The sequence below is a fragment of the Dermacentor variabilis genome, chromosome 3 (genome assembly GCF_050947875.1).
Source record: "Dermacentor variabilis isolate Ectoservices chromosome 3, ASM5094787v1, whole genome shotgun sequence".
NCBI classification, from domain to species: domain Eukaryota; kingdom Metazoa; phylum Arthropoda; class Arachnida; order Ixodida; family Ixodidae; genus Dermacentor; species Dermacentor variabilis.
The window spans coordinates 172,479,921-172,497,187 of NC_134570.1; the positions used below are offsets into that span (position 1 = coordinate 172,479,921).

The following is a 17,267-nucleotide window of genomic DNA, read 5'->3' on the forward strand; positions in this document are numbered from 1 at the left end:
AACTGGAACTTTCCGAACTGCGTTGGGGCAGTAGATGGAAAGCACGTGCAAATCATGGCGCCAGCAAACTCGGGCAGCAGCTACTTTAACTACAAGGTAGGGGTGATAAACAACGGCTATACACGAACAAACTAGCATCCGTCATGAGTCATATACCATCGATGCTAACGCGTTTTCTTTACATTTTCAGGGCACATTCTCCATCGTTCTGATGGCTGTAGTGGATGCACACTACAGATTTGTGATGGTCGACGTCGGGGCTCCAGGGCGACACAGTGATGGGGGTGTCTTCAAAGCCACATCTCTTGGAAAACAAATGGAAAACAATGCCCTCGCCTTGCCATGCCCGGCACGCCTCCCAAAGGCCAACATCGTCGCACCACACGTCTTCGTCGGGGACGAAGCATTTCAACTGCGACCAGATTTTATGAGGCCCTATCCAGGAAAAAGCATGGATCCGAGCCAGAGAGTGTTCAACTACCGGCTGAGCAGAGCAAGGTAAAGAGAATATGCTATAGAAGTCTAACCGAGAAGCTGGTATTTGTCATGGAAAATGAAACATCAGGAAATGCATAGATTCGACAAGTGGTGTTAGATAACTAACCAGTGAGGTCTGTTATGTTTCAGACGCATTGTGGAAAACGCCTTTGGCATTTTGGCTGCACGATGGAGGATCCTGCTTGGCCGCATCAACCTTCAACCGGACAATGCAACATTTGTAGTGCTGGCATGCTGCGCAGTGCACAACTTTTTGAGTGCGTCACGTTCACGTGATATGACATACACGCCACCGGGCTATGCAGACTGCGAGGACAACTACGGCAACGTAGTCCCTGGCCAGTGGAGGAATGAGACCCTGTCAAGTGACCTCATTGACTTGGAAGCCACTCTGTCAAGAAAGTACAGCAAAAGTGCGGCTGATACACGAAACATTTTCGCGGCATATTTTATGAAGGAAGGTGCAGTTTCATGGCAGTGGGCGCACACCAACCTCCCTACACCACAGAACGCATAGCAGACTCCTGTGGTGATGTGAAATGAATCTTTATTTTACAGTTCAAGAAAGGTGCAGGAGCTTAAGGTACGCAAAGCCTGACAGAGGCTCCGGTACCCGTACAATATAGATATACATTCCCTGATTATAAACAAGATGTTGACAGCTAAACAAAGAAAACGTTGCATACTGCAAGATACTTTACATATGTTACACAAAATATTTCCAATAACAACAGTTTAAACAACTTCACAGTCACAAAAATTGTAACAAAAAGTATCTACTAACGAAATAGAGCTTTCACAAGTGACTTACGAACATACACTCAAATAATTTTTCATTTACTGCATCCATATGGGTATCGTACACAAAACATGATCCAAACACTAATAACTCTAAGAAAAACGAAAGAAAGACAGAAAGTAGATATACACAGGCACATATAAAACCTTAGCCATTCCCGAATGCCTGTCATCTTTGAAAAATGGGAAGAAAGCAATAAACAGAAAACGCCTTCCTCATTCCTTTCCGTCAACCGTCTCGTAAACACTGTTAGAAATAAATTCGAGTATTTCTTGAACGCATTCTGGAATCTCATTAAATAGAGATAATGTTCTAATCTATTTTGACTGTTATTTCCTATCTGACTGTATGCTTGCCATAATTACACCTTGTTTTCAGTGTCTGTATTTTTTTGTGTCTCGTAATAGGAAAAGAACTGCGGTTATCGTGCAATCAGAATGTGTTGCTATGTATATGTTGCAGTACGTAGTTTATTGAAATATTAAACTGCGCTTGTAACATGCTATATATGAAAGTAGTTGAAAGGGAGCAAACAGCGCGAATGATTGGATATAGGGGAGATGACAGACACAGCATCTTCCCTCCCGTTGCGTCTTTGCGTTGCTCGATCACCTTCGACATGACCCAACCAGCCCAGTCCAGCACACTCCTGCTGTTCAAAAATCGTTGTGACCTATGTAGATAGTAAACTGGTCCCTGGTAGTTTTCATAAGTGCGTTATGCTTTTGTGAGACAATTAGTTGTATTAAATTTCATCGAATGTGTACTTCTTGAAAAATTCTAGGAGCTCAAACTCCATTGTTTTTTTGGATGTCTTCGGACACAGACGCAGTTTGTGGGCTAAGATTTGTCCATACAATGAAGCCTGATCTCTGTCATCATTGATCAGCTGATCTATTTTCCCCATTTCAAGTTCCCAATGATTGCTGCCTTTCGTGGTGCGCTTCCTCTTGGGTGTAGGAACACCGCACTGAAGTGTTGGCGCAGGGCAGCTTTCGTGGCTTGAGGCGTGGGAGGTGCTTGGCTCAACATTGCTTATTTCTTGACTGCTCATTTGTTGGCAGCTAGCTGGTACACCATGAGGCAGTGCTTCACCCGAAAGCTCTCCTTCTGGCACTTCCAAGTCTAAGAAATTGTGAGACAGCAAACAAATTAGAGTGCATTAATTGTGCTACAGTGCAACATTTCTAAGCAGAATTGCCCAAAAACTTCAAAGGCACTTCTGACCAAGCAAGATTGTATAAAAATACTTTATATTTATGCAAGCAAAGCGCGAGCTTTTCAATTTAGCTGATCATTTTATAGTCATAGATCAGAGAAATGACCATTACAGTTCTACATAGCACTACATGCACACAGCACAATAAGTGACCATACGAAACGTTATAAAGGTATAGCTGTCAGCGATCTCAGCAATACGGCAGCGGTACATAAAGTGCCTTTGCGAGCAACATTTTTAAGGGTCATTTTGTTTCTTTCTGTGGGATTATGCTCTGTCTAAAGAGGCCGAAGTCACGAAAGCTAGCAGTAACCAACTATTCGCTTTTCAATTCCGGGTAGATTGACAAGTATCGCTATTCATTAAAAATGTCATACTCATTGCAATAATATGCCAGTGCTGGCATGATGAGATCATTATTGCAAAATTCTGATACGAAAGTTTTTTTTTTTACCTTCTTCGCTGTACATTCCCTGCAGCAAACTTTCTGCCGTGTCTTCAACTGGTTCCCACATGTTGGACATGGTCCTTAGAACAATAAATAGAAGTGTACAAAAATACAAACGTAAACAGCACTGCACAAACAAAAATGAACAAACCATGAAAGCTTCAAGGCTATCATACACCTAGAAACTAAATTTATCTCTTTGACAGCGCGATTCTTGCCTGTCCTAGACAGGAATCTGCTTATTCTTCGATATATGATACGCCTCAAACATTTCCGTCGTGTTTTGATCGCGATACCTGCACAATACAACAGTATTATGAAAAAAAGGAACAGATCCCCATTCTCGGCAATGCAGAGCTCAGTGCAACATTGCTTTATTTTTACTGCATTTTCATGTTCATTAAAGCGCACATTAACACATCGCTCTAACAGGCCAACATCTTTACGGCCGCATGACAAGCATTTTTTGCCTCTTCATGACCCATCTTTTCGAGTTCTTCCAAAAATGAACCAACATTAACTCACCCAATTTTCAATGTACAAATAGGCAAGAGACAATGTTTTGCAAAGTTGGGAAACTGAGTGATTTTATTTATTTATTTATTTATTTATTTAGGAATACTGCAGGCCTTAGAAGGCCCAGGCAGGAGGGGAAAGGTACATACAAAAAGTAAACACAATAGATTGACGAAGGAGTAAAAAAAGCTCCGGAAAAATGTAATAGAAAGTACAATTACATAATGAGTAAAGCACCTCTAAATAATGCATAGAGAGTGGCAGATACAAATTGAAACGCTGTTTCACAAGCACAATTTCAAAGCACAGGAAATGTAATAGAAAAAAAAAGGAGGAGTGCATAATTCAAAATTACTACAACGCGCCAATCAATAAATATTGCACAACGATACAAATTGTAACGAGATTTCGTAAGAACAAGCACTAATATCAGATAGTAATAGACGCTATTGAGTCAGTGCTGAGAAGTTTATTATAGGGTAGGCTGTTCCATCCCGTTACTGTTCGAGGGAAAAAGGAAGACATAAAGACATTGGTTCTACCATGTGAAAGAACGAGTATACGGACATAAAAACACACATCGTCGTGTGTTACCATTCTCTATCAACCTTGTCCCTTTAGCTCAACTCAGTTTCCCTAACTGACAGACCAACTTGCCTGATTTTATTTCTTGGTCAACAATGCTGTCTATCATTTGACAATCAAGTGTTCAATAGCCTGCAACGAAATAAGTCAACATCGCAAATATTATGAAATAATATCAGGTGCCTCATCAGCATTTGTATCTGATTAACACATACCACCCAAACAATAAATGTACACACCTGCCAATATCCATCTGGTCCTTCAGGAACATTAGCTGGTGGAAGTACGGCCAGCGCACATGCTTTGACTCGCTCGCTCCAGAGCCACTGGGTGCACCATCCTTCCAAACGCGGTACTTTTTCCTGAATGTGTCCCTGAGGCTCTTCCACCTTGCTTGGACATTTGAACCTGGATGCAGGGACGCGTTAATATTAAGCGTATTTATAACTCATCACAAGTTCACAGCAAAACAACATGTGGCCGAATGAATATTTCCCACTCTGATTAAAGCTAAACTTTCATAGATTTCAACTGTGGTTTTCATAGAAGCGCATCGCTCATCTGTTTGCGCGTCGCAGCCGAGCGTGATCCTAAAATAACTTGGTAAAAAAAATTAGAATAGTTACTAATCTAAACGCGCGGTGTAAACAGCGCCTGAAGCTGCTGCACCCATACACTCGTCCTGGCGCCCAAAACATTCCGTGCGTGCACGCACACATAGATCGCACACTGGTTTTGAAAACTATATACTGAGATAAAGGGGAATGAAAAAGAAATAAAACAACAACAGGAAAGCAGAAGGAACGAGTTTGATGGGACATCAAGGGCGCAAGAATTATATAACTATCCTACAATTAGAACGACAATAAGGGGGCGCGACGAATATGTAAATCAACGCGGTCGTGTACAGAAAGCACAAGGGGTGGTATCATCGGGTGATCACTTCCGCATATAAATTTGTTTTCATCAGTGCCAACATTGTGAACTTACCTTCCGGATCGGTTCCGATATCGGCGATGATCTCTGCCCATGCCGCAGCTTTCTTTCGCTGGTCCTTGTAGTCCTGGCGACCACAATCCCAAATTATGCCACGTATTTGTACTGCTGAAATGAGCTTATCATTATATTCTAGTCTCGCTGCTTTCGATGACTTTGCCATGGTTACAGTGCTGTCCCTAGAGCACTCGGATCCGCGCACCTCTGGTATCCGCGACAACCGTATACCGAGTGGGCGCTTTCTCTTCGTACCAACGCTTGGCTTGTCTGGAACACCCGCTTTCTCTGTAAACTATTCTCATGCCTTTCGGCATTTCACGTGGAAACAGAATGCTTTGCTATCTTCACATGTGCGCTCCTTGGACGCTCCCCGGTGCCGTGCGTCACCATATGTGTCTCATTAGTTTCGTCTGCCGCTCACCTCAGGGCATACAGCTTGCCGTGTACCCTTCTGGATTTCATTAGGCTTTTAGCGTAGCAGTTTCAGTTGTCCCTTTGTATGCTATCTTTGCTAGCGTCGCCTTTTCTATACGTACGCCGACAGCAGCATGTGCAACCTGTGACGCGGAAGTCAGCAATTTATAAAAGTTACATTATTTAGTGTACGCATTTTTTTAAATTTACTTTCGTACCTTTAATTTCTTTTTTCATTCTTGCTACCGGCCATTTTTGGAAATAACTCTTGGCAGCGGTTGCATTAATAATAGTGGGTTGTTTCTGTGCGTCACCGTACGCGTTGAGCGCTCTGTCTTCTCAGACACGATAAGTGCAAGATATTTTCAGTGTGCGGGCACCGACAGGAGCGAGTGGTGCCTGAGCACGAGTATTGCACAACGACATAGTCTTCTTCGCAGCACTAAAAATAAGATACTGCAACAACGGGGCCGAAACATCAAAGGTGGTGACAAATATTTGGATGATGCCACTGTAATCTGCGAGCGATGCTTAGAAGCGTGCTATAGCCAGTCGATATGCCACGCGATGTGCCTCAGTCGAAAAACGATGCGGTGCCATTAACAATCTTCCCCGATGTTCCAGAGTATGAATAGAAGCCTGCTACTTGGAAAAGAAAAGAACGCAATCTGTGTGATCAAGCACCACCAAGAGTTGCGAAAAGACGAAATATTAGTTCTGATTAGCCACTGCTAGCTCATAGCACCCACGCGACGATTATAGTGACGTTGGCGTCACCAGTGATTTCAAAGAGTTTAATACCCCATCACCCCCGACGAAAGTTAACTTCTTAAAACGAGGAAATGTTATTGAGCACATCGGCACCAATTCTTTTTTTTTTAGACTTCCATGATGTACTTATTGGAGTCCGCCGAGTTTACTGCAATTTGACGTTGTAAATATGGGCAAAGTTTACCTTTGCTGTCACTTATTTGCCTGCATTTTGAGTAATAATCAACACTTACGCAGAATAAAGGTTTTAAGCAGGATATTTCACAGTAATTACAATTTTTGAAAGGCTTGGTAAGAAAACTGTACCGCATATATAATTATCTCTTTCGTGAGCACGTCACTTAAGTTTGTAGATGAAAAATATGTATACACAAATTTGTACTCTTCATTTAATGCTCTGAAAGATTCAATATTCGGCTGTAACGATCGCTGGTGTCCTTTTCACGCGCAGAGAGACCAAAAGTGCGCGTCCAAACAAGCGCAAACGCCCACATTCCGTCGCTCCAGCGCGGCCGCGCGACGGACGCTCCCACGGAGGCACCAGCTAAAAAGGAAAAAAACACAAAAACGTTCGGCGGATACCGGAAGTCGGTGGGAGAACGATCGTCGCGACGCCTGGTGAGCACGAGAGGCACTCCCGCCACTTCCGCCGGCGTCGATCGCCGGGCGTCGGTTTTTCCGATCGGTCCGGATAGCCGGCGGGAGTCAAATTTTTGGACGCCGAGGGGCGAGCGTTCGACGCCGGGCGTTTTTCGCCGCCTGGACGCCGGCTTTTCGCTCCATGTATCCCAGGCTTAACGCCGCAATTCCGTCGTCCACAGCCGCCGCCGCCAGCACGCCTTCCCGTCGCCCAGCGCAGCTACGCGAGGAAGACGGACATTTGGCGAGCTCCCGACCACCGACCGCTCTGCTATCACTAGGAAGAAGCCGGCCATGGGTACCGCCGATGCCTATACCGCGACTTGGGACTGAGAGGGTTCACCGTCAATGCGCCGCGGCCACAGCTTGGAGAGCGCCCGCGTGACATCGCCGACTACCTTGTCGCTACTCAGTGGAGTCCTCGACGACCCTCCCGTTCGCCATCACCAGGCCGCTACCTGTCAACGCAGCGCCGACCATACACTGGCCAGCCCGGGGCCGCTCTGCGAGGCCATATCCGGAAAACTAAAAGCAGCAACCGATGGAGGTGCGGTTGTTGTTCGTCGAACTGACAAGATCCTCCACCGCCCACGAAGACGCCGAAGAAACTATCTCGACGACATAACAACAATACGCCGCCGTCTCGACGAAGTCTGGACGCAGAGAATACGCCGACGAAAGACGACTTGACGACGCCACATACCAGCCACAGGTCAATGCGACGCAGCCGTGATCCGACGCCAAGGCCTAACTGCAACGCAAGACAAAGAACCACCGACCTCGACGTGGTTCTCGACGGCCACACAGTTACCGCCTTAGTGGACGCAGGGGCTGATTACTCCGTAGTGAGCGGACACATAGCCGCCCAGTTGAAGACAGTTAAGACTGCATGGGAAAGCCCTGAAATTCGGACGGCTGGAGGACACCTCATTACGCCGACTGGAATCTGCACGGGGAGAATTACCGTTCATGACCGAACTTACCCTGCCACCTTCCTTATCCTCCAACAGTGTTCACGAGACGTCATTCTCGGCATGGACTTCCTGAACCAACACGGCGCAATCATCGACCTGAAGTCGAAATCGATAACACTGTCGGAAAATCAAGCGATACCGCTGGAGAGCTCTCGCTGCCACTGCGTCTCGAGTGTGCTCGAAGATCAAGTCAGCCTGCCGCAGCACACCAGCATTATTATTTCCCTCGGCACCGAGACACCTGCTGACGTAGACTATGGTATAAAGTTTGTAAACAGGGATAAAGTGCCTTAGAAAGCCTGGCCAAAGTTTCGACAGGAGGACCTATCTTCGTCAAAGGAAACGTTGGCCAGCCTTTCTGAGGCACCTTATCCCTGTTTACAAACTTTATACCACAGTGTGCTATTCCAGTCCCTTTCTTGTTTTTGGTCTGCTGACGTAGAAGGTGTCATCGAGGGTGACCAACGTCTACTGCTCGACCGTGAAATTTGCGTCACCTGAGGGATCACTCGACTGCACGGAGGCAAAACGAAAGCATTGCTGACAAACTTCAGACACGAGTTCAAGCACATTAACAAGGGCGCGACGATCGCATACATCGAAGAAATTCGGCAAACCAGTTCTCTAGAATTTTGCCGCATCTACCCCGCACCTCCACCAGATGTCACGTAGTAGTGACGGTGGGGAAAGCAGCAATACTGGGAATGACGAAACTAGCGTTTTATTGGGCGAACTTGTTCCCTTAAAAAACCCGCTGTACTCAAAGAAAGGCAACAGCGGCGAACACAGCCAGGGCGATCGTCGAATATCCGATCGGCGGCTCAAGCACGTCAGCTTTTATACATCAGCCATTGAATGTTCCAGAGTAATCGCTGGGGCCCGCGTGTCTTCCACACAGTTTTACATCATTCGCGTCGCGCATACATGCAATCAGATTACACAAGGTTCCGTCACAGACAGCCGATGGAACGGTCGATAATAGTCCAGAAACTTCCTATACATGCAGGCACGTCGTGCGCTGTGCAATAACATTTGTTAGGCGGTGAAACGTGGTCGCCCGACAAAAATAAAGAAGTACACGTGTCAATTTATATATATATATATATATATATATATATAAATATATGTGTGTGTGTGTGTCTGTGTGTGTCTGTGTGTGTATGCATGAGGGGAAAGGAAATCGAGAGGCCCAATATATCTCAACGAGAAGACAGGGGTTAACGGAGGGGACCGATTTTTATTAATCATATCATAGGAAGGCAACAAATAATGACACCGAGGATGACATAGGGGAAATTACTTGTGCTTAATAAGTAAAGTAAGGAAACGAAAAATCAATGCGAATTAAAGTGGATGAAGAAACAACTTGCCGCAGGTGGGAACCGAACCCAAAACCTTTGCATTTCGCGTGCGATGCTCCACCAATTGAACTACCGGGGCGCCGTTTCCCCATCCACTTTCTTGAGTATTTGTGTTGTAGAACCTGGGAGTGTTAGCCAGCGCCACCACTCACAGACCTTGGCGACGGACGCGGAACGTTCTTTTTGTCGCAGGCGTCACGAGAACGTGATCTTTTTGGATGGAGGCAACTGGTCAATAAACCCACACATGCTACCTGAAGGCATCGATGTTGCCGGACTCGAGACCCTCGTTATGTAATGAACAAGAAGAAAGGGGGTTAACCGAGGGGCCCGATTTTTATTAGTCATATCATAAGAAGCCAACGAGCACTGACACCAAGGACAACATAGGGGAAATTACTTGTGCTTAATAAATGAAATAAAGAAACGATAAATCAGTGTAAATTATATATATATATATATATATATATATATATATATATATATATATATATATATATATACATACATGTGTGTGTGTGTGTATATATATATTTCTGTGTATGTGTTAACGTTAACAATGGTGCTAAAGTTAACAATTGAGCGGCTCGAATCTTCTTAATCCCGACCATAAAGAGCCAATAGACAATGAAGCCAAAGAAAACATTTATGAAATCAGCTGCTGTGGTTGAAATTTAAATCTAGAAGTTATCTAGAACAACCTCAGGGTGCAACAACAAATTTTATGGTTTCACATCTACTTACCAACAACATTGAACAAAATGCATGCATATTTCGTATAACGCAGCACCCATAATGCACAAGAAAGCAAATGAAAATTAGCTGGTAAGCTAAAGAAAAAGCAGGGCAAAGAACATGGCAAAGAACTACGGTAGGAACAAGGACGCGGTCTTTGTAGACGCTGCACGTTATAAACACAGACGCAGCTTTGTCGCAGCAGTACTTAATCACAACAGACAATGCCGCATAAGCTTGACTATAAACACGACACGCATCGAAACGGCGGAGGAAGTGGCTATAGCGTTAGCCATAGCACAAACCAACGCATATTATATAATCAGCGATTCTCAGACAGCGGTACGCAACTTCGCGAACGGCCGGGCCTCAGCTGAGGCGCTAAACCTGCTCAGAAAAGGGAAACCAACAAGGGAAGACAGATGCGTCCAAATCCTATGGATACCAGCCCACACCACCTACTCAACGGGAGAGGACAACCCTAACGGGGCGGCACACAACGTAGCTCGAGGACTGACTTTACGACGAAGGTAGACCCCTCGGCAGGGCCCTCCGAAGTATGGGAATGGGAAGACAGAATGACCAGGTTGAACGACATCACCAACCATTACAGGATGCAAAGATGCACTTATCAACCACCCCATCCACAACTCACCAGATTGCAAGCTGTCCGGTGGCGACAACTACAAACCAAATCCTACAAGAGCCCGGTACTAATGCACCTATTTATCCAGTCGTACACACAACAGATAGACGCAAAGTGTGTGGCACCAGAGCCACGCTAGAACACATGCTATGGGAATGCCAGGAACCAATACAGGACAATGCGAGCGAAGCCTCCATCGACAGCCTCCGCGCTCATGGCAGGCCGCGCTTCTCAGCTCGAACCTGGAAGGCCAACTCTGGGCAGTCCAGCGGGACTAGGAAGACGCCCAGAGGCGAGAACTCTTGGCCGTAACCTCGGCGGGTGCCCCAGCCCACTAACTCGCCGGACGCGAATCGTTCTCATTCGAAATCAAGTTTTCTCACTCACTCACTGAAGAAACCAAGGTGGACCTTCACTGCTAAAATTCGTAACTTCACTTTTGAAACACTTGTCAGTCCGCAGCTTAAGTATGCAGCTCCTATTTGGTCACCATTCCGCGATAATTAAATGAACCCTTTAGAATCTGTGCAGAATGGGTGCACTTGTTCTTTCTTTTTGAAGACATGGCTATCACTCTAGCATAACGGACATAAAGCGTGTTCTTTCGCTTCCATATTCGAGTATCCGCTTGACATCACTCTTTTGCGCTTGAATCACAAATAGTTTTACAGTGCCCGCACCCTGCGACTCGACGAGGTGGAGCCTATTGCTCGTGAAACTGCCTGCTTGATTGCAAACGGGAAACGCTTAGCTCTCCTTGCACTGCAGTGTACACTTTATGCCGTGCGCTTAGCACATCATTCACTGTGCGCAGGTGACGCCAAGCACCAGGCCATGTACGTTGACGTGGGTGAACCGTTGTCCGTGGAGCAGCTCTTCAATGGCATCAGGAGTGCGTTCTCCGAGCCACTGAGCTTCGTCATCCACTGCGCCGGTATTCTGCGCACGGCGCCACTCTCCCAGTGCACGGATGAGCTTTTCGATGAAATTATCAAGATCGAACTTAAGGTGAGACATCGGTCGGTGAAGCTAATGTGAAGCATCTTGAGCCAGGAGTAAACGTCCTAGTTTCAAAATGATTCGTTGCAAATTTACTATTACGGCGAATAATGCCTTGCCGCATCAAGCGATACGTAGCTATCTGTCTTGAAGCCGTTGGCCACTTTGGTTAAGAGGACGGAGGCGCAACAGGCTGCACTAACGATGTCGCAGGTCGTAGGAGCTAAAGCAGAGCCGCTTATCCTGATGAGTGAGCTCGGAGACACACACCCTTTTGCTCGTCTTGTACGTCGTGCCATGTGGTAACGAAATTAAATTACGTTATGGGGTTTTACTTGCCAAAACCACTTTCTGATTATGAGGCACGCCGTAGTTTTCGACTCCGGAAATGTTGACCACCTGGGGTTCTTTAACGTGCACCCAAATCTAAGCATACGGGTGTTTTCGCATTTCGCCCCCATCGAAATGCGGCCACCGTGGACGGGATTCGATCCCGCGACCTCGTGCTCAGCAGCCCAACAGCATATCCACTGACAAACCACGGCGGGTATGTAGTAACGAGTTGCGCAATGCCGTCCGAGGCTAGATAGGCTATAGAATGCTTGGGTGCAGTCTGTTAGAATCCCAACCCGTGGTACCAACATCCTTGATCTAGTATTTGTTTCAAAGCCTGAGTTATGTCAGTCTCTCTCGTGTACTAGTAGTGGCCTTAGTGATCACAAACTACTATTTTTTAATTTGGCTATTCCCATTCCCACACGCAAGCCATCTTTAAAATATATTCGCGACTATAACAAAGCCGACTATGCGCAAATTAACCTTGAACTGGAGGCTTTTCTTTATCACTTTAGTAAAACTGCTCACAAGCGAACCGTTAATAGTAACTGGTTACTTTACAAGCAAAAAATGCTTTCGCTCATTGAAACATATGTCCAGCTGATCTGTATTCGCGGAGATGCTGATAAGCACTGGTTTTCTAATGGCCTTCGACGGTTGTTAAGAAAAAAAAAAACGACTTTTCCGAGCTGCTAAAAATTCTGCCTCTGCTTCAAAATGGGACAAGTACTTTGAGTGCCTCCGGGGTTATACAAATCTTTTGAGGCATTCGAAAAAGAAATTTTTCCATGAAGACTTGCATAACATCATTCGGAATAACCCTAAAAAGTTCTGGAATATCCTGTTGCCAAACCGAAACTCGCCTCAAAATATAATCTTGCACGATCAAGATGGCTCGCACGTCGCCGCATATCACTGCGCAGATGTCATGAACACTTACTTTTCTTCAGTTTTTACTCGGGAACCAGTGCTAAACGTACCCAGCTATCCCAGTCATAATTTCAGCCAGATGCCTCCAATTTCCATTTCAGTCGAAGGCATAGCTAAACTCATTGATAACTTGAAGCCATCAAGCGCTCCCGGGCCGGATGATATAACTACCAAGAAACTAAAAGGTGCAAGAGATATTTCATGCCAGATATTACAAATAATTTTTAGTCAATCACTTTCAAGTTCAGCAATTCCAAATGACTGGACATTAAGCAAGATTGTCCCGGTTTTCAAGGCTGGTGACCGCTCTGATCCATGAAACTATCGAGCAATTTCATTAACGTGTATTGCTTGTAAAATGCTGGAACACATCATATACTCACAAGTCTGCTCTCACCTGGACAGGAACTCCTTCCTTTTTACCAAACAACATGGATTCCGCTCTGGATTTTCGTGCGATACCCAGCTTTTCGAGTTTACTACCGACCTTCACCTGAACTAAGATTCATGTTTTCAAACTGATATCATCTACCTGGATTTCTCTAAGGCCTTTGACCGGGTTCCACATTAGCGTCTTATGGCTAAACTCTCCTCTCTCTCTCTAGATCCCTTAATATTGTCATGGATTTCTTGTTTCCTCTGAGACCGCACCCAGTTTACTGTTATCGGCAACCACCGCTCCAAAACCTCCAAAGTCATTTCAGGCGTACCCCAAGGCTCTGTCCTTGGACCCCTCTTATTTTTAGTCATTATCAACGACCTTCCTGCAAATATCTCCTCCACGATTCGCCTTTTCGCGGACGTTTGCGTTCTTTATCGTCGCATAACTACCACCTCTGACCAGAGACTCCTCCAGAAAGACCTTGATAGAATAGAAACTTGGTGCATCACCTGGCTGATGAATCTAAACATATCCAAATGCAAGAGCATGCAAGTATCTCGAAAGCTTTCCACCTTTAACTTTTCATACTCGTTAAACTCCACTGCCATATCACGTGTTGAATCGTACCGATACTTAGGTGTTGTTATCACCGACAAACTCAACTGGTCTGAACGCATCACGAAAGTAGTGGCAGTTTGGTTTCATTTCAAACACTTGGTTTCATTTAGCTTGCCCTTTCTTTATCCCCCAGTTATATCAGAAAAGTCGCCTATGAGGCGTACGTTAGGCCGAAACTTGAATATGCCAGCGCAATATGGAGTCCTCACCAGGAATATCTAATTGACTCATTTGAAAGCATTCAGAATCGGGCGGCTTGCTTCATCGTTTCCAAATATAATAAACGGGTTAGCATTAGTGCCATTAAATCATCTATTAATCTTGAATCGTTAGCCCATCGAAGGAAGATTTCACGGCTATGCCTGTTTCAAAATCTATACTATAATCGCCCTGACCTGAGAACCTCCCTTTTAGTGCCACCTGTACGGACATCACGTAGTCTTTTCAATTCTATGAGTGTACAACGCATAACTGGTTCGACAGACCCTTTTAATAAGTCTTTCTTACCATTGGCGATTGAAGAATGGAACTCGATTCCAGAACCATTAGTCAATGAACGTGACAACTCAAAATTCAGGCAGCTAATATCGGCTCACTTTGCCAAATAATCTCGTAATCGGTAAACATTTCCTGCTTTTCTCATATATCCAACGCGTATTTCACTTTGTGGCTCTTCCCTAAGATGGGACATAACATATATGTCACATTTTCTGCTTTGACTTGTGGGTATATATATGTGTATTGAATTATATTTTTGTATTGAATTGAGTTTTATATTGAATTGTATTGTAACCTTTTTATTCAATTGTAAACATATGCGGAGATCAACTGCATGGGTGTTATTTTCGTCTTTTTTCTTCCGTCTTTGCCTGCAACCACGGTTCCATAACAATGTATAATGTTACTTTGCCTGTCTGTCCTTTTATTTCGCTTTATAATTATATGACCACGTGAATACTTCTCTTGTTAACCCGCCCCCTTATGTAATGCCCAATCCAGGGCCCTTAAGGGATAATAAATGATGAAATGATGACGACATCACGTTGCTTCCGGCTGTGTGTAGGATCTGCACCTTTATTTATTTCATGCGCATTTGGGCTGGAAAATGGTGCTCGTTTTGAAGGCGAGTGAGTTCTTGTTTTATATTTTTGAAGACAAAAACCGGAAAAGGTGAATAGTGTGTTCCAGTGGTTCAACATGCCACAATGAGACGTGTTCTTTTTCTGTTGTTGTGGAAAAAAGACAATACGTCAAGCAGTATGCCAATCAATCAGTTCAAGGCTACTTAAGTCACTATGTCGTGCTCTGTGGTAGCGAGTTGCGCAATCCCGTCCGAGGCTAGTTGGGCAGTAGAATGACTGACATTACATTGATTCCAGCTGTTTGTAGGATCGGCACCTTTCTTTAGTCATGCGCAAATGGGCTGGAAAATGGTGCCTGTTTTGAAGGCGAGTGAGGTCTTGTTTCATAGTTTTGATGAGAGAAACCGGCAAAAGTGAATGGTGTGTTCCAGTGGTTCAACAGGCCACAATGAGATGTGTTTTTCTTTCTGTTGTTGAGGAAGAAAGACAATGAGTCAAGCAATATTCCAATCATTCAATTCAAGAGGGAGAGACAAAAGGGAAGGAAAGACCGGGAGGTTAGCCAGTGTAAGTACTGGCTGGCTACCCTCTGCTGGGAAAAGGGGTAATGGGAATTAAAAGGATACTCAAGTCACTACAGGAGAACATCCACACTATCTATCTTGGCGCAGTTACTGACGCCAGGATAGTCGTCTGAGCATTGCGAAAACTGTAAATTACTGTTGACTTTATGATATATAGAAGGGATTTTTAAAGTTGCTTCTGGTGTTTTCAGGGTACCTTCCTGGTGAACCGGGCAGCTATTCATGATATGCTCCGTTCTGGGAAACCGCTTTCTGAATGGAGAGGAGCCATCGTGAACGTTTCCAGCCTTGCAGCCAAGTGCGGCTCTATGCCGTCGTGTGCGTACGCCGCTGCCAAGGCCGGCGTCGTGGCTCTAACGAAGTCGGCAGCGTCGGAAGTGGCGAAGCATGGCATCCGCTGCAACGTTGTAGTACCCGGATGGGTGGATACCCCGATGATGGCCGAAGCTGGCGAAAGCAACAAGGCGAGAGTTATCTCGAACACACCGCTCAAGAGAACCGGCCAACCAATGGAGATAGCAGAGGCGATCAAGTTCTTGTGCTCGCCCAGAACGAGCTCCTTCATCACGGGAACTGCGCTTGAAGTCACAGGGGGATTCAAGATGTGAATTATTTTTACTCGCTTTCAAATAGTGACAAGCGACAATAAGTATACATCCAATGCGGGGCTGTTAAATATCTCGTGTAAACCTTCCAGGTCTGAATTTTCTGGTACTTGTTCCAGTGGCTTGAGAACAAAGTTGATGCAAGCGTTAGTGTAACCTTGGATACAAAGATAGGACCACAAGGTAATAATGTTTTCTGTACGTTGTTAATAATTGCCGCGATGACGGCTGAATGAATGCAGGTTTTCCCTTTGTTGTGGCAGTCTGATTTTGAAATTTGTAATAAAGATCAATGGAGGTGACATTCAATTCGTGCCGTCAATGGAGCGTCATGGGCACCTGTTTTATATAGGAGTTTGGGGCGTTGCGACAGCACGGACCGAAGCGTATGAGGTCGTACCATCCCACTCATGGCCGTGTCTTGTTTAGTCGAATCTAGGAAAATGAGATTACATGTCTAGGGATCAAGACATAACTTGAGTACGAAATATATTTACATAAGAAGACATAATCGAAAGCGACTGTGCGATTACTGCAGGGGGTAACTAATAGAAAACGAGCACCAGTCTACAATATGAGCAACTTTTTTCGAAATGAGCCACATCCGCCTAAAAAGAACTTGACAAAAACACGGAAGTGTTTTACTGGACTGAAATGATGCTACGCTCCAATCTATTATGTATGTTTTGCATATCAACTAGCGTAAACCTAAAACAATTATTAAGGAAGAAATATGCAGCAAACTTGAATAATATCGGTACATAAACTTGTGATTTGGTTCCTTTCGAATTGAATAACTGGACATAATGCGGTTTGGTCCGAAATTTGTAGGAAACGAGTTTTAAAAACGAGTTGATTTCACTATAAGAGCCAATAAAACATTGACAATTAAGGATGCTGCTATGCTTTATAACCACTGGGAAGAAATCCCAAGTGATCAAAATCAGTCTGAAGTAACCCACCACGGTGTGGGGCATAATTAGATCGGGATTTCGGCACGTAAGACACTAGAATTAAGGGCGAATTAAAATACTTGAAATATTATGAAAAAGAGCTTCTTTATCTTGAAAGCATAAGCAGCCTTTTGTATTCTCACATAAGATTATTTTTTCGTGAGCACGACTGAAAGC

The 17,267-nt window shown here is 44.7% G+C and overlaps 2 protein-coding genes across 2 annotated transcripts in view; one reads left to right on the forward strand and one right to left on the reverse strand.

The window, feature by feature from the left end:
- Positions 1-16,392, forward strand: part of LOC142576525 ((3R)-3-hydroxyacyl-CoA dehydrogenase-like) — a 29,891-nt gene extending 13,499 nt beyond the window's left edge. Inside the window, exons 2-3 of the mRNA XM_075686676.1 lie at positions 11,416-11,609; positions 15,724-16,392. Of these exons, the coding sequence (XP_075542791.1) occupies positions 11,416-11,609; positions 15,724-16,140 (611 nt within the window). The 3' untranslated portion in view covers positions 16,141-16,392. The remainder of the gene's footprint in view (positions 1-11,415; positions 11,610-15,723) is intronic.
- On the reverse strand, positions 1,658-5,224 carry LOC142573835 (uncharacterized). The gene is made up of 4 exons (XM_075683073.1): positions 5,056-5,224; positions 4,305-4,473; positions 2,971-3,044; positions 1,658-2,422 (listed from the first exon to the last, which is right to left on the reverse strand). The coding sequence occupies exons 1-4, from the start codon at positions 5,222-5,224 to the stop codon at positions 2,043-2,045; spliced, it is 792 nt and encodes a 263-aa protein (XP_075539188.1). The 3' UTR covers positions 1,658-2,042.
- Positions 16,393-17,267: the final 875 nt, after the last annotated feature.

Excerpts from the sequence above, each read along its gene's own strand:
- LOC142573835 (XM_075683073.1), bottom strand. The coding sequence starts at position 5,224 with ATGGCAAAGTCATCGAAAGCAGCGAGACTAGAATATAATGATAAGCTC. Across the intron at positions 3,045-4,304 it reads GACCAGATGGATATTGGCAG|GACCATGTCCAACATGTGGG; the intron begins GTGTGTACATTT and ends TATTGTTCTAAG. Across the intron at positions 2,423-2,970 it reads GGGAATGTACAGCGAAGAAG|ACTTGGAAGTGCCAGAAGGA; the intron begins GTAAAAAAAAAA and ends ACAATTTCTTAG.